General features: G+C 36.5%; 1 protein-coding gene across 7 annotated transcripts in view; it reads right to left on the bottom strand.

Annotated features, from left to right (window-relative positions):
* LRRFIP2 (LRR binding FLII interacting protein 2) overlaps positions 1-24150 on the bottom strand; it is a 69406-nt gene extending 45256 nt beyond the window's left edge. The window contains exons 1-7 of one of the 7 annotated variants that reach the window (XM_063304082.1): positions 23745-24150; positions 8372-8520; positions 7592-7678; positions 6768-6818; positions 4428-4481; positions 4265-4309; positions 1942-2010 (exon numbers count right to left, since the gene is read on the bottom strand). In XM_063304082.1, coding sequence (XP_063160152.1) covers positions 1942-2010; positions 4265-4309; positions 4428-4481; positions 6768-6818; positions 7592-7678; positions 8372-8461 — 396 coding nt within the window. In that variant the 5' untranslated portion in view covers positions 8462-8520; positions 23745-24150. The remainder of the gene's footprint in view (positions 1-1941; positions 2011-4264; positions 4310-4427; positions 4482-6767; positions 6819-7591; positions 7679-8371; positions 8521-23744) is intronic. The other 6 variants (XM_063304084.1, XM_063304083.1, XM_063304086.1 and 3 more) reach the window with 6 other exon arrangements.
* Positions 24151-26500: the final 2350 nt, after the last annotated feature.

Raw genomic sequence — 26500 nt, 5'->3', positions numbered from 1 at the left:
TGCCTGGGGTGGGGAGGGAAGTAATCACTTGTGGAGATGGCTGGTGCCCTAAAATGGCCCTTTAGATATATATGAGTGGTATTTTAATTATAACCGTCATCTGGATTTTATACTCTATTTATGTCTTATATTATATTGTATTTGATATTTATTTATGTTTATGATATTTTAATGCTTTTATCACTATTGTAAACCACCCAGAATCCCTCCTTTGGTGGGAGATGGGCGGTGGCAATATTTAATAAACAAAATAAATAAATAAATAATAGGAAAGCGATGAAGTGGACTTTTGTCTTAGATTCTTTTAGCTCACTGGTGGAAGATCTGAAAGACCAGATTAGGGACAGATCATCAATGAGGAAATCCATCTATGTAGTTGCTAAGAGTTAACAATGACTTGATGGCATATAATCAATCAATCAATCAATCAAATCTTTTAGTTTATGTATGATCAGAGAGAAATATCTTTACAGGGGCTATTGTGCAGAACTGCCGATACTGAAAGTTTAAAAACTAGAAATAGGTAAAATCTCACCTAATTTTAATGATCTAAAGAGGAACATCCTAAAATTTCACATGAGCCTTGGTGATCACTCATCAGTTGGTCAATTAATTTTTTTTTAATATAATTTTGGATTCCAAGGACTCCATTTACAGGTGTCAAACATAACTTGGTGTCTGCAGGAAAGGGTATTATCAACTACATTAACTGTACATCTGCACACAGTGTCCTCCTATACATTTTTAAGCAACTGGTCTTACATATTTATTATTATTAGAGGAAAGACATTTTCTTTTATTATTATTTTAATAACTATTAATCATTTGCCTGACTGGCCTCTTTCCAATTCAAGTATAATACTTAAAATGTTTTCATACAAATTCTTCCAGTTAACAATAAGGGTATTTTGCATGTATAGGGTTCTTGAAATCACGTATTTCTGGACAGGGGAGAACAGGCTAAAATTGAACCCAAGCAAGATAGAGAAGGAGCAGGCTTATGATTTGGGGGTCTTTCGGTACTCATGGATCTTGACTGAGAAGGAAACAGAAGCCATGGCTAGAGGGTTCTTTGGCCAGTTTTAGCTGTTGTGCCAACTGTGGCCTTACTCGGTGCAGGAGGACCCAGCTACAGTAACAAATGCCCTTATTACACTTGGATAGACCATTGCAAAAACCATCACTTTAAACTGTACTCAGACACTGATTGGTAAGCAGTGCAGGGCCCACAATACCAGTGTCACATGCTCCCAGTTTCAGGTGCAGGTTAACACATGGGCCACTGCATTCTTCATCAACTGTAGTTTCTGAGTAGTCTTGCACTTCCAGGATATGAAGTGAGCTAAAGCTAGAAGATACTGCTTTTCAGTGTAGTGTACTGGAGATCAGACTAGCTTTTTCCCTAATGGCTTTCAATGAGCTGTTTTGGAGAGTGTTCTAGTTAAGTTTGCATAGATAGATAGACAGACAGACAATAAACAAATGTTTTTCTTAAAGCAAAAGAATAAATAGACAAATGTAAGAACATAAGGAAAAAAGCTAATACAACCCATTAAAAATACTCGAAGTAAGCAAAGAGATAAAAAGGTCTTATTTTTATATGTATAATTTACATTACATGCACACACCACAATTCAACTTTACAGATATTTTGTGGACACTAATGTTTCAAAGATAGCATTGTGTATAAGCAAAGATTTAACCCATACCTATTCCCATCTCACTTTTTTTTTTAAAGTACGTCAATACGCTCTGTATGTCATGCAATAACTACTGGTCTTAAAGTCAGTAATTTTAGATTCTGGGGTTTTTTTTCCTCTCTCATGTGCACACAATTCACAAGTAATAAAAATTTTACTAAAATACTATGCTGTCATTCTTATTAGTGCATCACAAAGTGTTATATGATCAAACCAAAACATGCTGATCTGGATTACAAACCACTAGATCTCTTCTCCGGGAACTACTTGCTCTATTCCTGTGGGATTCACTGACATCCAAGGAAAGGCTCTTAAGAACAAAGTTATGAAAGATTATGAACCTCAAAAATTGATTTCATTACAAAACAGGCAGATAGTTGGTAATTTTTATTCCTTGTAATTCTAAACAATCTTTTACAGTATCATAGTTTTATGTTAATCTAAAGCATTATGCTAATGGTTTCAATTCTCACCATTTTAATTCTCACCATATTTACCAACATAATGCATTTCCATACTAATATTTTCATTGGAAGTTTAAACAAGTTAATATTACGAGATTAACATTTAGCTCAATGTTAATGTGGTGAAGGGAAAACACCAGTCTCCTTGAGAATAAGCCTCATCAGTAGGAAAACAGTATTTTCAGACTTAAGTGTCTGCTGAACTTAAAAACTCCACTGATGAAGAGGTGGCTGTGGGGGAAGGATGACTGTGATGATGGACTGAAGCTGATAGCAGAGGGAAAACTAAGGGCAACAGGAACAGCTGCTGTTGGATTTCTCTATTTAGGCTTGTACAAACTTCCCAAACTTTCAACATGGCCTGGACTTGAACCAGCTGACTGCCCAGGCAGAGAAGTGGAATGCCAGGTGCGATGAAGGGAAGCTAGTTAAGGAGGTGGACAACCTTAATTTGTTGGGGAGAGTGAATGTAAAGGACATATACTGCTGCTCCTTATTTCTTTAGTTGGACATTATGAATTGAGTTAATTGGTTGAATGATAGTTGTTTCATAAGACTCTTTTTTGTTTTAAAACTATGTACCTGTGAGCTTAAGAACCTCATATGAATACATGTTATCAAACTCCCTACACTTTTGGTGTTTTCAGAGTTTGCTTTCGGCATGTACAACTGCCAGTCACCTTTCTGCCTAAAGAAGTCACTGACACAGCTAGCTTGTTTTAAGTTAATACATTAGCCTTGCAAACAGTTATGTATGTTATATTGGCAACTTGATGCCTCTCAGTTTTTTGAACTTCAACTCTCATTAGACCTTCACAGCATGGTCTATTATAAGGAACTGTGAGAATTGTAACCCCAACATCTGGAAGGTTGGTCTATTCTGAAGTAAGTCTTCAATAAGTTCAAGAGGATTTAATTCTAAGAAAATGAGTATAGAATTATTGCCTCTGTCATCTAACAATATACTATTTTAATTTCCCCAAAAACTCTAATTAAAACTTACAATTAATTTTCTAACTCAAAGAATATTTTCACGTACAGCCGTTTTCACCAGAGTATTTGTTCCTTTCTTATTAAAGGATTACAAATTCACTAGTAAGTTTGACTATGCAAAGCAGTCAAAAGGGGTGATTTGCAAAGCAGGTTAGCATAAAGGTCTCCCACTGCATAGCATTATAAGTGCATACATCCTTTTGAAGGCTTCCACAGTTGTACTGAAGGCTATTCCCAGCTCTCAGTGTGTGTGTGCATGCAAAGCCACTTACTTTAATGATAGACCCAGAAGTGTCTGCCTTTTCACATGCATGCACACACTTTACTCATGTTAATACACACTGTAAAGCTCCTCTTCTGAAAGCTTATCATAGCTGTAGTTTGCATATTAGGCCAAGCCATGGTTTGAATGCCCATGATTATTGAGTAATATAATTAACTGGGTTCACACATACTATGTTAGGTCATAAACTATGGTTTGCAAACCACAATGGTGGGTTCACACAACATTCTAAGTGAAAACCAAACGTACCACATTATGGCTTAATGTGAAATGTGAATTATAGTACCATATCCCAGTGTAGTAAAAACAATTCATATCTTTATGGTTAAAAAAACAAGAATACTTCATTAACTTATTCCTACCTCCTCTTAGCTTCTTTGATATTCTTTAGCTATAGAATAGCATTTGTGCTAACTGAAGTTAACTTTAACCAATTTTCTTCCAAGCCCACTTCAAACCGCAGCTCAGAAGGCAACCCATACAGACATAAAAACTGCACTATTATCAGACAGTTACTTTACTGACAAAATCTTGAATACATAAAATATGTAGTTTAATGATGAAATAATATCATTAAATTGTGTATTTTAGTCCACAAGTCCATAAAAAGTTTTTCTTAACAATTATTCTAGGGAATTACATTTTTTCTATTTAAGGAATTACCTCCAAAATTTTTAAAGTTTTCATTCTATACTCTGTTCCATATTGCCTAAGAACCAGCATACAAATATATTAATAATCATATAACATACTCAAATTTCAAACTACATTGGTCTGAAACAAATACTGCGTTACTTTTATTGAAATAAATTTTAAATACTAACCCTGTGACTACCAGCGTTTCGAGAAGATACCAAATCACCAGCTCCCTAATCAAAATAAATAAATAATGAAGTGACACTTTTAAGAAGAAAAACAAAAAGCAAACAAAAATGGGTAAAGTAAGACTGAGTTTACTTTTAAAATAAGTCTAACTTTAGTACAAACCAGATATGACTGCCGACTGGACTGGTATGAATGCCTAGCCTTCTCAGAATCTTCCTAAGAAGGGAAATATCAGATATTGTTAAAAAAAAATTAATGGAAAATGGAAAAATGCTATTTTAACCAAGAAAATTAGTCAAAAATGGAAGAGGTTACTGAAATAGTAGAAGCTAGTTTTCATACAAATGTGTATTACAAGCTTCAATTTGCAATGTAACAGTAGTTTATCTAATTATTACTAAATTACCCAATGTATTATAGCAACAAGCCATTATATTAGTTCTAATTTAATGGTTTAAATTTAATGGTTTAAATTGATGAATTAAACTTGCATTACTTTACAAATAATAAAAATATTGGTCAAGCAAAAAAAAAGTTTGTTTATTGATTATGCACGTGTCATTTAAGAATTCCTCTTTTAAGATGGTTTTTAGCTTTTTGTATTTTATAAGCCCTTGTATTAATTATGCATCTGCAAAAATTCTATTTGATTAATCCAGAAAACCTTTTAGTTAAAACATTAAATTAACTAATCTAATCTGTTATGATGAAGTGCTGTGCTGGGCTATACAAACAAGTGGTGAAAATATTTGGCATCTAGCAGTAAACTAAAATGAATATTACATTACGTAAATGATAGATAAGTGGTTCATGAAAACATATAAGTATTACAAAGTTTGATAGTTATATCCAGAGGAAGAGCACATAGCTCAACAACTATAGTAACGTAAAAATTGATATTTTAAAAAGTTTATACTAAATATATAACCAGCTCTATAATAAAATAGAGAGTAGAAGCATATAATGGAAGCTTTGGGTGTAGCTTGCAGAGATCTTCCTAAATTGTTATCAAATTGTAATTTTTATTGCATCAGAAGGATGAAATGGATGGGAAACAACCTTATTAGCTATATAATTTAATTAATTTAAATATAAGTTAGTTTTGGGAATGCATTTCCTGGCATATGCCCTGAATAGCAATTCCAAGGATAAAATTATTTGCCTTTATAAAGGCTCTTTTTCTTAGAATTATAATTAAATAACATTTGTGAAGTACTTATGTATACTTTTAATCTATTAAAATCTCCTGGATTTGGGCCAAATCAAGGGTGATCAACTTTTCATTGAGGGGGCTATAGGAGAGGTAGATGTTAAGGATGAGTTGAGGGGATTGTTGGTTTTTTTTAACTGTGATATGCTATTTCAGGGCTTATACTACATCTGTTTCCCATTTAAAATGTCAAGAAACTTTAATTTTTCAGCAATCATAACCAGAATGGACTCAGAAGGCTGCATTCTGCCCACTCCTGGCTACAGATATCTCATGTACAGTATACCTGATATATAAATGGTAAGAAAATATCCAACAGCTGTAAGTTGCAACTGTGACAGAGTAAAATTAGAAAACTAAAAAAAAAAAAGTACTAGAAGCCCATTGCTATTTATGCCATATATTTTGTAGTCTAAATGATATATTTGATCCAATATAACCAGATGATATATTAATATAAATATTAGTTTATCATTTAGAATATTTATTCTACAGATGTGAGATTCCTCCTCTAAGGAGTATTACTTTTGAATAATTACAGATAGTAATTAATATAAAAATGAAAATAAATGATAAAAATTAAGTACATTTATCATTAAAATTCAGAATGAGATTACAAAGGATATGGGTGAAGTTGACCTATGCTATATTACACAGTTACTCATATGTGACTTTCTGTTAAAGAACGACATTGAACCAATTCTTAGGCTGCATAAAATAAGTCTTTATACTTGGTCATATTTTTGACATTCTTCCACTTACTACAGTCTTTATATCACAGCTCCTTACATCACAGGAGGTTCCCTTAACATAAAACATAATTTAATATAATACAACTTATTGAAAAGTGCTATAAAGTTCCAAACCATTCTCTAAACAAAGGGTAGCCACAGAAAACCAGGCTTACTTTGTCTTGATTAAATTTACACAAGACAGATATGGAGTAATATAAAGTTATATGCTTTTGGACTCCATTTATTCCATACCGGAATGATACATATGACTTTGGACATGATCCAACAAAGCCTGAGCACCTTAAAATTCTAGGAATTACAACAGGAGACTTATAAAAATTATAAGTGATGCAGAACAGTTTCTTCTATATTCTTATTTGTATTAATCTGCATGTTTATATATCTCATGTAAATATCTTTATACATTTAAAAAGTTTTTACTTCATGACACATTCTTTATCATGAAATTTTACATACTAAAATATTAGTAAATGAAACACTGCAATCATATTAGTTTTCCAGGACAAAAGCACCACAAAACACACAATCCTGGCCTACCATCCACCTCTGGATATGTCCCCATTTTCTACCATAAGAACGCTGAGAAAGCTACAAAAGGTAGAAAATCTGATTTTAAAAGGTTAAAGCTCTAATAACAATAGACATACAAATTCTGCTTAAAAGTATAGAAAGTTTTTCCAGTACTGTCTAGAAAAGTAGAATTCTACTAGCAGTTTTAGAGATTCTTTAAAAGCAATAACATAAGAACAAAATAGGCTACAATTGACAAATAAGTCCAATACCAATACATTAGTAATGATGCACATGAAGGCATTGTTAAAACTACCACAGATCCTCATACACCAACCACAAGTTCTGAATACTTACTACACAAAACAGAGTGAACTGTTTTTACAATATAGAAATGTTCTAAATCATGAGGTGCAACCCATCCTTTGTATATGGTTCCCAGTAGCCTATTGTGTTGTCTTTGCTGCACTTGATTTCTCTAGCACAAAGCACTCTCTTCTATAGTATTGTAATGGTATAGCTGCTATAGTAACTTAAGAGTTATTGTACTACAAAAGTCCTCTTTATTCTCTTCTTTATTCTATTCTTCAATGGGGAGACCATGTATACGTCTATGCACACACAAACACATACATGTATTCACCCATTACATATGACATCATATGTAACATATAGCCTAAAAACACTGCACACCTCTGGTAGAGTAACATATTCAATATACCACAAAGGTATCTATAGTAATGACATTTTCTTTTAAAAGCTTTCTACATTATGTTTTTCAAGGAAAAGGAAGTCTAACACTTGTATACGCTAGTGAATTTAAGATAGTATTTTCTTCTGATGATACGTACCTCTTTTTGTTGTCGTTCCAATTCTCTCATGCGTATATCCCTTGCTTCTGCTCGGGCTGCACGTTTGGCTGCAAGGCGTGCTTCTGCCTGTAACATTGAAAAAAACGTACATGCAATTAGCAAATCCAGCATCACCAAAATTCAGTACAAAACAGTTAAGAATCAACTTTTCCACAATTATTCTTAGGGTTTTAGAAAAATGTTAATATTAAAAGGGAGGGAGGGAAGAAGAGAAGGAAGGAAGGAAAAATCTATGTACTTAAAATAATTATACAAAAAAGTTCTACTTTTCAGTAATAGGCTTAAGGTTTGCTGTAAAGATAGATAATGATTATAACATCAGCTGTTAAGAAACAGACATCTTGTTATGAAATGTTTAATAATTCTTTGCATAACAGTAGTCTCATATTTGGTCACTCATTTATATATACAAGGACCAATTATTTCACTAATAAGCCACAAGTTCTTTCTCTGGTTTACTCTAACTAGTAGATGTTATTGTCCAGATTTGCCAGAAGCTATAATTGTACAGACTCACATAAGAACGGCCACTTGAAATTATACATGGGACGGGTAGTCTACAGTCACATCATTAGGAGAACAAGAATCTCTAGGCATGTCTGAACCACTAAGTATGTTGATAAAGGTTATGTTCTCTGAGTATACCATTACATAAGTTCCAACTTAATAATTGTTCAAATAAGTATAATTACCTATTCTGCAATAAAATATTGATTTCCAGGTTATACCTGTCACTTAATTTTGAACCAATTTACCAACCTCTCTAGCAATATGACCTAAGGCTTCATCTTCTGCAGAAAATCTGTCCTTCACTGGAGTTCTTTTCCTTCCTGAGCCAGGAGTCCCCATGTTTAAATATAATCTCAGACAGCTTCTCACAGTATTGGTTTAAATCCAAGTGCCCAGATCTGAAATAAAGTAAAAATATTAAGTGTATTACTTTCATGATATATATATGTGCCTATAACTTGAAAATAATTGTTCATGGTAGTGAACAGTACTTCATAATATATTTTCAGAACAAACTACATTTTAGGGACCTAAAAGCAACATTCATTTTGCAAAATTTATGTTTCCCAAACAATCTAAACATTTTGTATAGTATGTAGTTTAACAAAAATTTTCCCCTGCATTCAATTATTTTAGTTAAACTGAATTTTGTCTTATCAGCTGTTCCTGCCTTTTTTATTCCTAATTATCTTTTATGCTTTTTATTCTGTAGCATTTATATTCTCTTAAATCTTACAGATCTAAGTAATTATTTATTTCAGGTTAATATGCCAATATCCCAAATATTTATTCACAATTCTATCTAAACATTTTGCTATGTATATAAAATAATTATTGATATAGGAATTAGAATGAATTACCAACATAATGTTCACAAGAGATAATGTGAGATAATCTGCCATACAGAAATAAAAATTCTTTGAAAAGGAATCCTATCATTCTAAGGCCAAAATCTAAAGAGAAGCAACTCTAGATGCTCACATAATCCACAGACACCATTTACTTTCCCTACGATGGTCAAAACTAGCACCAGGAAATAATAATTTATTCTGTATCCACCAAGAATCCTTCAAGTAGCAAAACAAACAAAAGCCCCTTGAGACAAGAAAGCAAAACACTGACATAACCTGCTAATAAGCAGCACAACTACTTTTCATATTCTTGATACTCTTGGGAGCCAGTTTGGTCTAGTGGTTAAGGCTCCAGGCTAGAAACCAGGAGACCGTGGGTTCTAGTCTTGCCTTAGGCACGAAAGCTGGCTGGGTGACTTTAGGCCAGTCAATCTCTCTCAGCCCACAACGTCAGACTCAGGCAACAAGCCCACCAGTCAATTCCTGTCACAACCAACGGACCAACATTCAGTTGATCCAAAAAAGTGGACCCTGCACGTGCACTGGAAAAACGCTACGAAGAAAAAACAAATCCAATGGAGCACCCAACACAGAGCATTCCTTTTATGTTGTCTGGCTTCCCAGACTAGGACTCAGCAATACGTTTCCATCTCTCCTCCCCCTGCTCCCAAATTTTATACAACTTAAATGTGATACTAGGCTCAAACTTGACTGAAGTATATCAAAAACCCTACGCTGAATGGTTAAATAACAATATTTATTGCAAATTAGAACAAAGTCATACTGAAGAGATGACTGCCCTGTCAGCATGAGGGTGCACTTTTCCTCTTATACCCATAGCAGTTTAAACCTGTTTCTTCCTCCTCCTGCTCTTCCCACATTTCAATGGACTCTTTGACTAGGCCTTTATGGCCTTGAAGCCATGCCTTTGCTGGTTACTGATATAACTGATGTCTGTGCCCTGAGAAATGCTGGCCCTCAACTGATCTCTCACATGCAAAGTTAATTTCTTCACCTTCATGAATAGCCTACTCGTTATGAGAATTTATGATTGACGGATACTTTCTCTGAAAGGCATGTTTCCATTCACAGAGGACACAGACTACTAACCAGTGGTAATTTTTAAACAAATTTTAGGGTTGATTCTCAAAGACATTTAGAGGGAAATTAATCACACTGAGCTTTGTTGGGTATGTTTAAAAGTACACAATTAATCAAATTACATAAGATACTTGAGATTCTGTGATTTATAAGTGTTTCTAGGGGCAAATTTCTCTGCAGCACATGCCTAAAAATAGTACTACCACTCTAACTTGGCACATTCCACTTGCAGCTTGTGGCCTGTATGTGCTCTTTCATGAAACAGATGTTGACTTACAACTCAGTCTATGCTTTATCCTATAAACTAAAAGCAAAAAAAAAAAAACACCTCTTAGTTTTAATGGCATTTTATAATAAAATAATGTTTTAAAAAATAAAAGCCCATTTTCATGTGTGTTGGGGGAAAATTGCTAAGACAGCTATGTTTTGAATACAGTATAATAGGAGCTGTCTGAGAGCTCATTGTTCCTTCTTCCTGAATGGCATGAGGAAATAGAAGAGACAACTGAATAAAGTACATCTATACCATGGTAAAGAAGGCCATAAATAGATAAAAAAAAGAATAGTTATAGTAAAGCATCACCTTTGAGACACATTAGCATCTGTTTAAAGTACTATATTTTTCCAAAAACAATTTTCGTGTAAAAGGAGGTTAAAGTGGAAATGGCTGTTGACATCCATGCTGCAAAGCATGCATGTCTTGGAAGATGAGCCTGAAGTTCTTCAGTTGCCTGGAAAGGGCTGCTGGCAAGCTGAATTTAACACTTTTGGTGAGTCCTAAACAGTAAGTCTATGCCAAGCACATTAGAGGAAATGAAGTCCCTATTTTCAAAGCATTAAAATAGTATTCTTTGCAAGGCCTATGTGGCTACTTCAAACACTGTTCAAACATGCACACACCGACATTTCCCAAGAGGCCACCAGTGAAATGAACTGGCCCTTCATTCATATGCATGCAGATACTGGCTTTGCAAAGAACATGGCTACTTTAAAGCTTTGAAGAGAAGAACTTTCTACATCACCTCTTAAGTTTCCCACTGAGGATCAAACTCACTTAATTCTCTTTTTCCTCTTCTCCATTCAGTTTTATTTTCTATTTTCTCTTCCCTTCCAATGCAGATACATTTTCTCTTACTCATCTCATTTAATTTTCTTTTGCTGTTTCTGCTCAAAAGAAACAGTATTTCTGAGTGCAGTGTGTTTCAGTGTGTAAGACAGAATGCTTGATACGTGTAAATGAACAGCAATTTTATAAATAGGACATCTTATTCTATTAGCAACATTTCAATTTGTACTTATTAATTCATTAATATGCATTTATTTTTAATCCTGGCTCCACCTTCTTTCAGAACGTTTATGGCAGGTAAGGTTTATAAACATTCATATATATACAGTACGTACGGTATACTGTACATACATACAAGCATGTCCCATGCACCAATTTATGGGCTAGAGATCTTTAGAATTGGAAACATTAAATTGACAAGATAAAAAACCAAAACAAAACAAAACAAAACAAGGCACTGCATAGGATTATTGTCAATGTTGTTATTTCTTTTCTCTAGCTTTGTTTTTTGAGATCTTCTTAAATTCAGAGGCATCTTCCTTTGAGGTAAATACAGCATCTACTTTCTTGCTCAGTTCAGCTACAGAGGATGATTCAGCATCAGTGCAATGATATAGTTATTCATCTCACAAGACAATAAGTATTTCTAGCATTTACTTCACGAATGAATGAGCAGAGAAAAGGCATCCATTCAAAAGGGAAAGTTAAAAAAATGAAGAGCTAAGCAACTACCATGCAATTAAAGGATTATTTGAAGAATGTTAAAAACTATGAATAAATACTGCAAGATCCTGCAATTCTTAGTTTAACCAAACACTGAAACAAAACATACTACCTCAAACTAAGATCAGGAAATTGAAAATCACCACCTGCAGGAAAAGTGTACAGTATATAAACCCAAATTCCTTCCAGGTTCATTCACCTCTAAATACAGCTTATAAATTCAGTTTATAAATTAGTAAATCAAATTATTTTCATCTGAAAATTCCGCTGTGGGGAACCTTTAGACCCTCACCCCATGGCAAAGAGAAAGATCACAAGCTATATCGTTCTGAACCTGATTTGGTACCCATTGCTCTATGCCTGTACCAAAAGCAAGTATATCAAATGTATGCAATATTCAGAAGTGCTCCACTTGAAATGTACTATAAATATAAAAGGCATATCTTTTTTTCCTAAAGCACAAATAGATTTTAGAAACCACAAAAAAATGATATAAAAAGTTATCATTTACATGCATTCATATATACAAATTGTTACCATACAGGCTTGTGTTACTTTAATTCAGACTATTCTAATTTGGACTGTATTGCCCTACCTAGGGACTAGCATCATCATCATCATCATCTTATATCCTGCTCAATTATTTGTCCAACTCAAGGCAGCATACATAATGCTTCTGTCTACTTTTCCCATAACAACAACCCTGTGAGGTGTAGTTACAGAAAGTAACTGGCCCAAAGACACACAGCTGGCTTTCATACCTAATTGAGGATTATGGTTCTAGTTTGGTTTTAGTTTCTCATGGTTCTAGTTTCTGGTCCAACACAATGGTTCTAGTTTCTGGTTTAACACCTTAACCATTACTTGTACTGGCTTGTACTTGCATGTAATTTTGCCCTTCAAACACTACTGATTTGCAGCATCCAACTGACAAGTAAGAATCAATCAGTTCTCCCATCCCCCTAAAAAACCGTATGATCTGGATCCTGATGTAGATGCTTTAGGATAAGCGTGAAAAAGTACAAGATGCCAGAATCACTCCTGTGGCACTTCAGAGTGGGTAGAGTCAAATCCAAATTCAAATATCTTTATTATGGTCTTTGACCAGCCTTTACAATAGAAGAAAAATAGTTTAGTCCCACAAATCATTATCAGGTTAAAAGGAAGACAATAAAACAACATATCTAATTCAAAGTTTTGTGCCACTGTATAACTTGATAAAAATATTTGGCTACCTGGTGAGTGGGTAGAATCAAAACTTCGGTTTTTGCTCTTTTTTTCATTATGAAGTGGGGTTAAGAGGCAAAATTGGTGTTTCAAGCTGCACAAAGTCTTAAGGCATCCATCTCGTTCCTTATACCTTCCAAGACTTGATCCTGATCCCAGCTACTTTTAGAGTGTGTCCTCAAAACACTGCGCAAAACCTGCTCCGGGCCTCAAGCTGGAAAAGCACACTTATAATTAGAATATTGTTTTTAAAGACAATATCCTACTTCCTCTTCTGTGCCATTTTCATTGCAAACACTTCGTTTCTAAACACAACTTAAGTTACTGATTATAACCTTTAAATGCTTAAATCATATGGGAACTGGATACCTTAAAAACCCTAATATAACCAATACTACTATATTGGGTCCCCTGTAGTGAACTGAAAACAGTCTACTTTATTTCCCATCCTAAAATGAGAAACAGTTGGTGGAAACAAGTGAGAAGGCCTTTTCTGTGACAGCATCTATATTATGACATTCTTTCCTTTGTGAAATCTATTTTTCTTATGCTTTTCTATCACCAAGTTAGCATGCTTTTAGTTAAGCAGGGGATTTGATTTCTGATTTATGGCATTTAATCTGGAAAAAATACATTTTCTTGTGTTGTGCTTCCACAGCATTTTATTGATATTGTCTGTATATATGCTATAAAAAGCTCAATTATGTATATAAGTGTATGGCAACAAAATTGCATAGGAAGCCTAACACTAAGAGTTGTAGATAGTAAATTGGAAGAAGTAAAAGCAAAACCTGAATGGAAAGTGGGTTAAGGAAAGCAAAGAGTTAGCAGCCTTATAAGAAATTCCAAACTTAGGGCTGAATAGGATAGCAATGGGAAAGTTCTGAAAAGTAAATAAAGTTCATTAGAATGGGAAAGTATTTGGGAAAAATTACACATTTATAATTATTAATGATCTTTTAAAAATGGAAAATGTTAAACATTGGGAAAATTTTCAACCCAACATCACTGGCAAAAAGAAGGAATCAAGAAAAACTTGGATAAAAACTTCAGAGATGTACGCTATTAATAAAAATTAATAAAAGGGAACATCTGAAGGATGAGCCAACATATTCATTTATATTCCCAGTGATACCTTTGCTGAGAACGACCACACTTGCTTCCTTTAGAATTAACTTTATGATGTTTCATGCTGTGTATTGCTTTTGATAAACGAGAAACATGATTAATTGATGTATCTGAAGCAAGCAAAAATGTTACAAGATCACATTTAGTGATCTTGAAATGGGACATGGTTTATATAAGCATAAACCAAAAAAGTCTTAAAAAGCACAAAAAGCTAGTGTCACACCATTTAACTTACTGATTTTCCAAGATGATCTGTCCAACATCAATACTGTCGTACTTTCAGCATCAAGAAAAGTTGTGGCATTTTATTCTCTCAGGCTTCTTAAAATATTTATTATACTATACCTTTTTGGTGCTTGCCTTTGTAAGCTTTGCCAAGAGCTGGTATATAAACAAAATTAAATTAAATACCCACAGGGCAACTATAGGTACAGGATTCTGGCTACGTGGAAAAAAAGTATTGTTCTAGAACTATTAAGAATTTCTGTTAAGACCCAATTCAAGCAAATATTTATTATGGTGACTCAAACTTGTTGGATTTCTTGAAAGCATACATTTATACAATCATTTCAATATTCAGTATAAACACTTACATGAAAATAAAATGGCAACAATTTATTCTAGTTAAAAGAATTTTAGAAGCCTAACACCTCCTCTCATTATGCCAGTTTTCTAACAAGACAGCTAACTGGCAGAGTATCTGGGCAAATTATATTTTTAGTACAGATAATCACTTTTTTTCTGGTTTTAGGACCTGTAGTATTCACAGTAAATTAAAATTATAACCATGTGTTTGCAAAGCTATAATTTTTGTTAACGTTGCTATTATTTGGCCGTTTGATCTGACACACTTATAATTTCTTATTCCATGTTGTTGCTTAGTCTTGGATGATAGCCAGTAATTTATATAATCAGCATTCCTACAAGAAAATAAATATATTTCCCCCATGCTGATTCCTCGTCAACCATTGCCAAACTAACTTGGGTATATAACAATTGTTTAGAAGGCATTTTCTTTATTTATGTCAATCTATAAAGACAACAAACAGCAATTTTTAAAAAATACAAAACCAGTAACAAAATACAAAATCAATATATCTAACTATATTTCACGCCCAGAATCAATCAGAACCAAAGGCATAATGAAATAAAATAGACTTAAAAGTCTTGAAAAATGCAACGAGAACAGACCAGAACAGACTTGCCTTGACTTTTGGGGTTTATCTGTATGGGTTTTCTCACGCTTCTTCAGTTTGTTAGGATTTTCTGTCTACTGTAGCAGTAATAAAACACTAGAGAGCTATTCCTCATCTCGGTGTGGTTACTGCCTGTCAGGACATCAATCCTAACAAACTGAAGAAGCGTGAGAAAACCCATACAGATAAACCCCAAAAGTCAAGGTGGGTCTGTTCTGTCTCTTTGAATGACAGCTCAATTTCTCTCTACTATGCATGCGTTTTCCCTCCTGGATAGGGGCCCCCTCCTGCTCACTATCAGTGCTCATGACAGAGAGAAGAGCCAAAGAAACCTTGGAGGGGAATTATATTCCAAGTGTGGGCACAACCACAAAGAACAGCTGTGTCCTTGCCATGAACCTCATGAGATGGGGCAGGGGACTCTTAACAGGGCTGACTTAAATGTTCATACCAGAGGAGCAGAGAAATTGTGACAAGATGAAGATATACCTCAGTGCTCTGATCTTCAGTACCCTGTCATCTTCATTACCCTAAAGCCTTTGAGACCAATATGAACTCACAAACACTAAAGAAAGATGGAAGACAACTAGAGGCCAACAAACTCCTTTGCACTGTCTTATTAGAAGAAAACCAGGCAGAGAACTAGGTATTACTTGATTTGATATAGTAGGAAAAGGAATCAGAGAGACCAAAACTAGGTATGGCCCAACAAAGTGTGAAGACTTTGTACCAGGTACAGCAATTAAATTCTGTTCCTAGTCACATTTTTACAAGCAGACTCAAGAAGGTTAGGTAAGTACATTTATTTCAGAAAATTAGGAAGGCATACATATGAAAAGATCTTAGATTACCAACTGAGGAATCCTGATTTTTATATATGTTAGTTCCAAGGTAGAATCCTGGGTGTCTTCTCCCCACCTTTTTGAGTCAATGCCCATGCAGCTACTTACTTCCCACCCTTGAAGGTTTCTGCTTTTGGGGTCCATCATTCACAAAACAACTTTCTCTAGCATATCAGAGATTCCTGCCTGAACCTTTACATAAGGTGAGAAGAGCAGAATGAAGACTATAACTAAAGTGGTGAGAAAGCAGGGATCTGCATGCTGAAAAAGAGTTCAAAGCTGTGTGTTTTAAGGTTCAGACTCTACATCTACTACTAGCTGTTTGGGCAAGCTACTTACATTTTATGTTCACTGATATGTCTTTCTGTGAAATCAATATTAAGTACTCACTATGAGTACTCACCATTACAGCTCTATTATGATGTACCCATGCAACTTTTGCAGAACTCCCAATGTACTAATGGCCCATGAAGAAGACTGCTATATACTAAAAAGAGAACTGATAAATCATAGATCATTCTACAAGCAGGAACAGTCCAAAAGCCATAATAATCTTTCAAAAATCTTTTCTCACTCAGACTACCACGTCCCTTCAATGACACAAATGTAAGAAGATCTAAACTGATGGTCTAGAATTCATCTGATATTTGCATACTATATTTATAATCCAGTTGAATTTAACTTCAAGGTTTCCCTATTTTTATTCCTTTATTTTTCAAGCAACTACATAGGTTACAATAGATTCAAGGGACTGGACTTAGTAGATAGGGTCCCGGAAGAACTATGGACAGAAGTTCGCAACATTGTTCAGGAGGCGGCAACAAAATACATCCCAAAGAAAGAGAAAACCAAGAAGGCAAAATGGCTGTCTGCGGAGACACTAGAAGTAGCCCAAGAAAGAAGGAAAGCAAAAGGCAACAGTGATAGGGGGAGATATGCCCAATTAAATGCAAAATTCCAGAGGTTAGCCAGAAGAGATAAGGAATTATTTTTAAACAAGCAATGCACGGAAGTGGAAGAAGACAATAGAATAGGAAGGACAAGAGACCTCTTCCAGAAAATTAGAAACATCGGAGGTAAATTCCAGGCAAAAATGGGTATGATCAAAAACAAACATGGCAAGGACCTAACAGAAGAAGAAGAGATCAAGAAAAGGTGGCAAGAATGTACGGAAGACCTGTATAGGAAGGATAACAATATCAGGGATAGCTTTGATGGTGTGGTCAGTGAACCAGAGCCAGACATCCTGAAGAGTGAGGTTGAATGGGCCTTAAGAAGCATTGCCAATAACAAGGCAGCAGGAGACGACAGCATCCCAGCTGAACTGTTCAAAATCTTGCAAGATGATGCTGTCAAGGTAATGCATGCTATATGCCAGCAAATTTGGAAAACACAAGAATGGCCATCAGACTGAGAAAAATCATATCCCCATACCAAAAAAGGGAAACACTAAAGAATGTTCAAACTATCGAACAGTGGCACTCATTTCACATGCCAGTAAGGTAATGCTCAAGATCCTGCAAGGTAGACTTCAGCAATTCATGGAGCGAGAATTGCCAGATGTACAAGCTGGGTTTAGAAAAGGCAGAGGAACTAGGGACCAAATTGCCAATATCCGCTGGATAATGGGAAAAGCCAGGGAGTTTCAGAAAAACATCTATTTCTGTTTTATTGACTATTCTAAAGCCTTTGACTGTGTGGACCATAACAAAGTGTGGCAAGTTCGTAGTGGTATGGGGATACCAAGTCATCTTGTATACCTCCTGAGGAATCTGTATAACGACCAAGTAGCAACAGTAAGAACAGACCACGGAACGGACTGGTTTAAGATTGGGAAAGGAGTATGCCAGGGCTGTATACTCTCACCCTACCTATTCAACTTGTATGCAGAACACATTATGCGACGTCCTGGGCTTGAGGAATCCAAGGCTGGAGTTAAAATCGCTGGAAGAAACATTAACAATCTCAGATATGAAGATGATACCACTTTGATGGCTGAAAGCGAAGAGGAACTGAGGAGCCTTATGATGAAGGTGCAAGAAGTAAGTGCAAAAGCTGGCTTGCAGTTAAACCTCAAAAAAACCAAGATTATGGCAACCAGCTTGATTGATAACTGGCAAATAGAGGGAGAAAATGTAGAGGCAGTGAAAGACTTTGTATTTCTAGGTGCAAACATTACTGCAAATGTTGACTGCAGTCAGGAAATCAGAAGTCGTTTAATCCTTGGGAGAAGAGCAATGACAAACCTCAATAAAATAGTTAAGAGCAGAGACATCACACTGACAACAAAGGCCCGCATAGTTAAAGCAATGGTATTCCCAGTAGTAACATATGGCTGCGAGAGCTGGACCATAAGGAAGGCTGAGAGAAGGAAGCTACATGCCTTGGAACTGTGGTGTTGGAGGAAAATTCTGAGAGTGCCTTGGACTGCAAGAAGATCAAACCAGTCCATACTCCAAGAAATAAAGCCAGACTGCTCACTTGAGGGAATGATATTAAAGGCAAAACTGAAATACTTTGGCCACATAATGAGAAGACAGGACAGCCTGGAGAAGATGTTGATGCTAGGGAGAGTGGAAGGCAAAAGGAAGAGGGGCCAACCAAGGGCAAGATGGATAGATGATATTCTAGAGGTGACGGACTCGTCCCTGGGGGAGCTGGGGGTGTTGACGACCGACAGGAAGCTCTGGCGTGGGCTGGTCCATGAAGTCACGAAGAGTCGGAAGCGACTGAACGAATAAACAACAACGCATAGTTTACAATTTTTTTTCTTCTCTCTCAAGCTTTTCATGGTGTAAATTACAAGTATGTGCTGGGAAAAGTAATTTAATTTTATATACTATCAGGCTTATAATTGGTCATTTTTAAAGCTGTCTCTGAAGCTATATAGCTGTTAGTAGGGATCTGAAGATCAGAAAGGTGCTTCATATCTGGCATGGCTGTATTCACTGCATTGTTACACAGCATCTTAAAGAAGCTATGACTCTTCCTAGTCTCCAGAGTAGTTTGTTATACCCCAGCATTTGGAATCTCTTAAGTCATCAAAATGCACTGGGGTCAGCTGGAAGAATGATGAAACAATATTAGAAAGAAAAATCTATTTATTTGCTGGATTATATCCCACTTTTTATTCAAGAGTTCAAGGAGGCATACACAGAACTTCTTCCCCATTTTCTCCTGTAACAACAAACCTGTTAGGAAAGTTGGGTTGAGAAAGTTACTAGAGAAAATCATCCAGTGCATTTCCATGGCTGAGAATGCACTTGAACCTGGGTAAAGGAATTGCTGATACATATAATTTGTGAACATTTTTTTTTTAAACAATGGCACAAGGAAGGGTGGCTTTTTAGCAATTCATTTGTTTTGTTCATGAGATAAAATTCCAATTGTTTTATTATTATAATATAATAAACTTCATATAATGCAGTTTTGGGTTAATTAGTGTAATGGAATAAAATTATTTTTAAAACTATTTTTAAAAGTTTGTCTTGGATTTCAAAGTACCTCCGCTTAGCTCAGAAGGTCTTCAGTTTAGTAACTGCTTGTGTTTCAATACAGAACTTGATCTGAATGTATTCATATTCAAGTCACCTTAGTTTTCTCATCTAATAGATTATGCAATTATATTTCTTATTGCAATTAGCTGAGGAACTGTTCAGTACAAGAGATACAAAACTATAAATGCAACTCCAAGGAACATTTCCAAAGGAATTATTAAAACATCAAAGCTATAAATAATATAGAAAATTAAATAAATGTTATAAATGAGGGATGTCATTTGTCAGCAATAATTTAATTTGAAGAATAATTCTTAAACACCAAAATCTAGGTGCATATGCACAGTAATACAATATTAACAGTATCTTAGTGGAATTAGCTGTCAAGAAACCTGTCATTTAAGTTTTATTTTTTTGCATTAGCATCTAATGAAATTAGTAGGACAATTCACAGTAACAGACATAAGGATGAACACAGTGAATCAAATTCTTATTCACTTGAGCAGTTTTACATTTCTTGAATTATATCACTTCTTTTCCACTTACCGGTAGAATTTTCCTTTTTCCTAAAAAGGGACAGCACTTAATAATTCCTAACCACACACCCAAAAGATGATTTTTTTTCCTGCTTTGCTCCAGAAATGTGAAACATGTAGCTTACTATGTAGTGATCTAAACAAATTTGCATCTACAAAGGGTTTTGGAAAGAATACACCCATTCAGATATATCTCCTGTTTAAGGATCAAAGTTGAATAATGCAACAGAAATTTCTGTTCATAGTCATCAAATTTTGCTGAAAACTTTATTTTTTATTAGTTCAACCAAGGGGAAGAGCAATTCCCCATTTCCAGAAAAAAAAAGAACTTGTCCCAGTTATACTTTTGTATCATTTCTCCAGTATCAGTCCAACCTTCTGGGAAATAAATAAACCTTACTATTCCCTGAATTCAAAGAGGCAAGAAGTGAAACAAAAACAGACCTGAAAAGAAACAAGGTCTATTTTTTTCTAGAGATTTATCACACTTTAGATCATACAAACATCACTCCAAAATATTAATCTAATTAATCTGAAAGAACTACTAATTCACTACTCAATTTTATTAATACATACAGCTGTTCTCATTTCATTTTTCAGCATGCATATTTACAGAACTGTTGTATTTGTTGAACTAGCATTTATTTTTATCTCAGGACAGTTAACTTTATTTCTTGTGCAAAGAGAAAGAAAAAACAAGTACTGAAAGAGAAGAAAATCCCTGTCCTTTTTTTAAAATCCTGGCTGAGAATACAACTAGAAGTTTAAGACAACAAAAGGATAATTTTCCATTAAGCAAGATTGAGAATACACCCTAATGGAGTATTTAAACGATGTATAAAGAGGTAGACAACATGCATTAAGTTGAACTGACAAGCCTAGACCTCAATACGATTCTTTTACCTGTTATACTGCAATCCTTAGTGTACTTAAAATAAATTTCCACTGGATTGTATCCAACTGGGCAGAGCATTTATAATTTCTTGAATGGCTATAACAAAAGGAATAAACTAGGCCAGAGGACCTGCTTTACTACTGAGGAAAGAGAACATTTATTTGGCCCTTTTAAACCAAAAAAGCATCTTAGGCATAAATCTAAACACCAGATCGCCCCAAAACAAGTCATTTCAGGGGTGTGGCGGAACCAGCTTTGTATCTCCTGGTTGTAAAACACATTCTTCCCCAAAACTAGCCCACAATGAGACCTACAATTAAACCACTGTTATCTAGAGATGGGTAACTGAGGAGGAACAAAAATGGCTAAAAAAGGAAAGCAAAGTGTCCCAAAAGAAGAGAATACATGTAGCTCAGGGTTGAACTGTGGAGTCCTTGATGCTCTGTGAGCTTGGTTGTTTGCTTGCAGATGTTTCATTACCCAACTAGGCACTGATGATGTTACCTACACAGGTACTAAAATGTCTGCAAGTGAACAACCAAGCTCAGAGGGCACCAAGGACTCCATAAAGCAAAGTGTATCTTTGTTTTGTTGTTGTTATAAGTTGACTAGTGTTATTTGATGAGGCAGCATACAAATTTTGTTCAATAAATAAAGGAATAAATAAAATACTATCTGCATTTCACTTATTTCTGGAGTAACTATAAAACTATTGTATACATTCTTGTAATTCAAATCATATGTCTGACAAAGTATATACTCATCCAAAAAAACTTAAGGCAGAGATGAGAAACCTCAGGCAATTTCAGATGTTGCTGAAATACAACTCTCAGCTTCCTTCATCACTGACCACACTAGCTAAGTTTCCTACTCATCCTTCTGCCAGTAGTTCTGGAATTTCACAGGTTGCCTACTTACAACTCATGCTATGGTTTCTCTCCTCATTTTAAGAGCATCAAAACACTACTATTTTCCTTAACTTGCACTTGATTCCTGAGGAGATCAAATAACTAATTTCCCACACTGATTTTAAGAGAATTTTAAATCAACTTAATATTGATGCAGCATACTGAAATTAACAGGATTAGGAATGCAAATGTTGCTCTGAATGTGAAGGGAAAGAAATACCATTAAAAAGTCACAATTGAAACATGCCCCTCTGCCCACTTAAACACAATGTCTAAATGCAGGCCTAGAGCATAACATTTAGATCATGAAATCATTTGGGCAGCAATTTATTTTTTGCCTATGAAACCCTTTAATTCATATTAATAGTAAATCATGTAAACATAGTACTATGCATCATTACTTATAATAGTGTACATGTAAGATAACTACCACCACCTGAATTTAAGGGTGTTTACTCACAAGTAAACATGCCTAGGATTACAGTCTTAAACAAAACAGAATTTTCTCTCTCGGCTATCCAACTATTAAGCTAACATCGGTACTGCAAATATCCTGAATTTTCATCCTTTGCTATAAAGTACGGGTAGAAGGATCAGTTTCTTTCCCCAGTAAGAGGGCAGTTGAACCAGGCCAGTTTCCAACTTTTTCTCCAACTCACCCTCCAACCATACTTCCTGAGAAAGATCCTGTGAAGCACCCCTGAAGCCCAGGCAACATCTCATCAGAGACACTGCATGTAGGTTGACTTTTTTTTAGATTTTTTTTATTCCACCTTTATTATTTTTATAAATAACTTCAAGGTGGGGAACACACCCCACAACAACAACCCTGTGAGGTGACTTGGGCTGAGTGTGTGTGGCTGGCCCAAGGTCACCCAGCCGGCTTTCATGCCTAACACGGCACTGGAACTCACAGCCTCCTAGTTTCTAGCCTGGTGCCTTAACCACTAGACCAAACTGGCTCTTTCCCATATTTTCTTTATTTATTACATTTCTCTGCCACCCATCTCACGTATGACTCTGGGCGGCTTACAAATAATAAAAATGGCAAATCGCTAAAACAATTCAATATAAGTACATAAAAATACAAGACATAAAATATAGAATATAAAATATAAAATATAAAATTCAAGATGGGAAGTAAGATCTTAACCTTGGCACCCTCATGGGGCCAACCACCCCCATGGATAGCTGTCCCCCTCCCATCCCAGGCCAGGTGGCATAACCATGTTTTTACTCCCTTCTGAAAGGCCGGGAGAGCGGGGGCCTGTCTTACCCCCGGGGTAGCTTATCTTACTTTAGTTATCTTAACCGTGGTTTACTTATATGCAAAAATGAGGATCTGAGGTTTTAATGGACGTACCCCTAAACCACCATCAAGTACCAGAACACTTGTGTCTCGAAATGAACAGTTATATTCAGGGAGTCGTGGTAAGTACGGGCACACGAACTGAATCCTACACGACTCACATGGGTTTGGTCATGCGAACACGGTCCAGAGGTTCCTGCGCGCCGGCCTACCCCTTCCGACAAGTCCGGAGACACCAGGAACCCCTTCCCCGCCTACCATCCGCCCCAGAGAGGTGACGAGTCCCCGCCCATCCTTCTGGCAGGAGCAACTGCCAGCTTTCCGCCCCAATTCCGGTTCTCACCCAGCGCCAGCGGCTCCGAGTTCTCTCGCTCGAGATCAGCTCCGTCCGAACGAAGAGCAAGGACGAGGAACTCCGGGCAAGCCGGCAGGGCGGGGCCGCGAAGGGCCCTCGGCGCAGCAAGGATGAGGGAGCGCCGGGCTCTCCTCGGACTCCGCTGCCTTCTCGAAGGGGGAAAGGAAGCGGGCTTCACCGGCTTGCCCCGCAGCGTCCTCTCTTTCTTCCCACGGTAGCCTCCAAGTCGACCTCGCGCTTTCCACGAATGCGAGGCGCGCAGAGCTTGTTTCCGTACCACCCGCGCCGCCGCCTGTTCCCCTTTTGTTTCCCGGCGTCCCTCCCGCAGCCGCTCCGCCAGCGCACGCCCGGGGTGTCACCAACGAGCTCCGGCAGCTGCAGCGAGGAACCCTCCAACGATGCGCATGCGCTGCTCCTCGGCTGGAGGAGGAGGGAGCGCTTTCAGAATAGAGGAACACCCTCAGTACACGCAATAGAGGAAAGGAAGCGTGGAAGAGACGGTTCAGTGAAGGTCTGAATAAAAATCTGATCGAAAAAATAAAATCTGAGTCCTTTACTTTTTTTAATGGAGGATACTATAAAAACCACCGTAGGAACACAGACCACACCTTTCTCCACAGAAGTAGTCATTTTTCATCCACATTTCCATTTTTTAAAAAATTGTGAATTCTCTCAAAACACAGATTACAAATGTCTCTTCATAATGAATCATGAAACCAGAGATTCTGAGATTTTTCATACCACCACATCACCATAACATTGATCCAACAAATTGGTAGTCATCATTTTGATACTAAATCCACTATCAAACCACAGAGAGCATTTTTTGCTTCCTATGAACCCAAAAAGATGCTGATGCTGCTTTTGTGATATCGGGAGAGCTGCTTCATTCATAGATTCATAGGGATGGAAAGGACCTATGCAGGGCAGGAATCCTCTGACCCTCCCAGGCAAGTAGTTGTCCAATCTTGGTTTGAAAATCTCCAGAGATGGAGCACCCACAACTTCAGGAGGAATGCTATTCTGCCTAATAGCTCTCAAGGTCATTCCTCTTTATTTCAGGCTTGGATCTCTCTATGTAAGGCTTCCAGCCCTCCGTTCTTGGCCTATCTTCCAGCACTATGGAGAATGAATCCACACCTGCTTTCCCTGGGCAGCCCTTCAAGTATTGGAAGACCGCTGATATCACTCCCCTTAGCCTTCTCTTCTTTAGGTTAAATATATACAATTCTTTTAACTGTTCTTCAGAGGATTTAGCTTCAAAGCTCCTCACCATCTCTATTATTTGTCTCTGCACTCTTCCCAATTCTTCAGCATCTTCTGCATATTGAGGTGACCAAAACTAGACAGTTTTCCAGCTGCTCTGACCAAAGCAGCATAGAGCAGAAATATCACACCCCATGACCTTGATGTTTCACCTCTGCAACCAAGATTGCATTGGCTCTTTGGCAGCTGCAGCACACTGCTGCCTCACACGTAATCTGAGGATCCCAGATCCTTCTTACAAGTACCTTTGCTGAGCCAGGTACTGCCTGTCTTGTACCTGTGCATCTGGTTTTTCCTGCTTAAATGCAGAACCTTACTTTTCTCACCATTGAAGAGTGTTTTGTTGGATAGGGCCCAATATTCAAGTCTATTAATATCCTTTCAAACTTTGAGTCTGTCTTCTGAAGTGTTAGTAATCCCCCAGCCATGTGTCATCTGCATATTTGATGATTGGTCTGTGGTTCCCTGGGTCTACTTTTTCCCTTTTTAAAAAGATTGGTCCAAATTAAGGCATCCACATTAGAACTCTCTCTAGCCTATACTTGAACACATTATGTGAAGGAGAAACTCCTTTGGTAACAGGCTTCACTCTTAAATTTCCACTCTAAAAAAGCACACCCAGGTAGCATTAAAAATACTGAAGATAACATCCTAAGTTTCATCACTGTTAACTAATTCAGAAGGATATCATGGTCAACGACAGTGAAAACTGCTGAAAAATTCAGAAGCATTGGGAAGACTATATTTTCTATCCCTTCCATGGTTTCCATTTTTCTCTGGGAAAACAGGAAGACACAAACTAAGTATTAAAACATACATCAGCAGAAACCAGGCTATACAAGGCATCACTTGGCTATCATTTAACTGCCAGAAATATATTTAAGCTAATGAACAGCATGCTAACATACCCTGCCAATTCAGTGACAGGGTTTTTAATTCAATTCTCTGAAAGCGAATCAAGACCTATGAACACAGAATTATCCTGCGAAACTCCAGACAACCTAGAACATACTGAGACAAATTGCCAAATCGTATCCCTTACTCATCTGTATCAGAAAGCAGTCTGAGTCAAAAAATAGCCAGATGGAGAATCAGGTCTCTGTTTCTACTTATAGAAGCCTATCTATGTTTGAAAGAGTGGTCTTACCATTAAACTATTTGGCCAGAGAATCACTTTCTAAGAACTGAAATCTCCAACATCCAAGATTGCTATACACCAGACTTCTCCAGTATGCTGCTCTCCATGAAAGTTGTACTACAATCCTTCTTATAGCAGTATTGCTTGGGCATTGGGGAAGTTCGAATCCAACAAAGCCAGAAGGAGTAAGAACATAAAAATAGCCTCACTGGTTCAGGCCAAGGCCTCTCTTAATCAAGCGTTTTGTTTCTCAGTGTGGCCAAACAGATACTTCTGGAATGTTCCCTGCAACCAATACTTGAGAGTAAGTGTTGTACACCAGTCAAGGCGTCAGACTAGG

Source organism: Candoia aspera, chromosome 4, assembly GCF_035149785.1.
Source record: "Candoia aspera isolate rCanAsp1 chromosome 4, rCanAsp1.hap2, whole genome shotgun sequence".
NCBI classification, from domain to species: domain Eukaryota; kingdom Metazoa; phylum Chordata; class Lepidosauria; order Squamata; family Boidae; genus Candoia; species Candoia aspera.
This window is presented reverse-complemented; position numbering and strand designations above follow the sequence as displayed.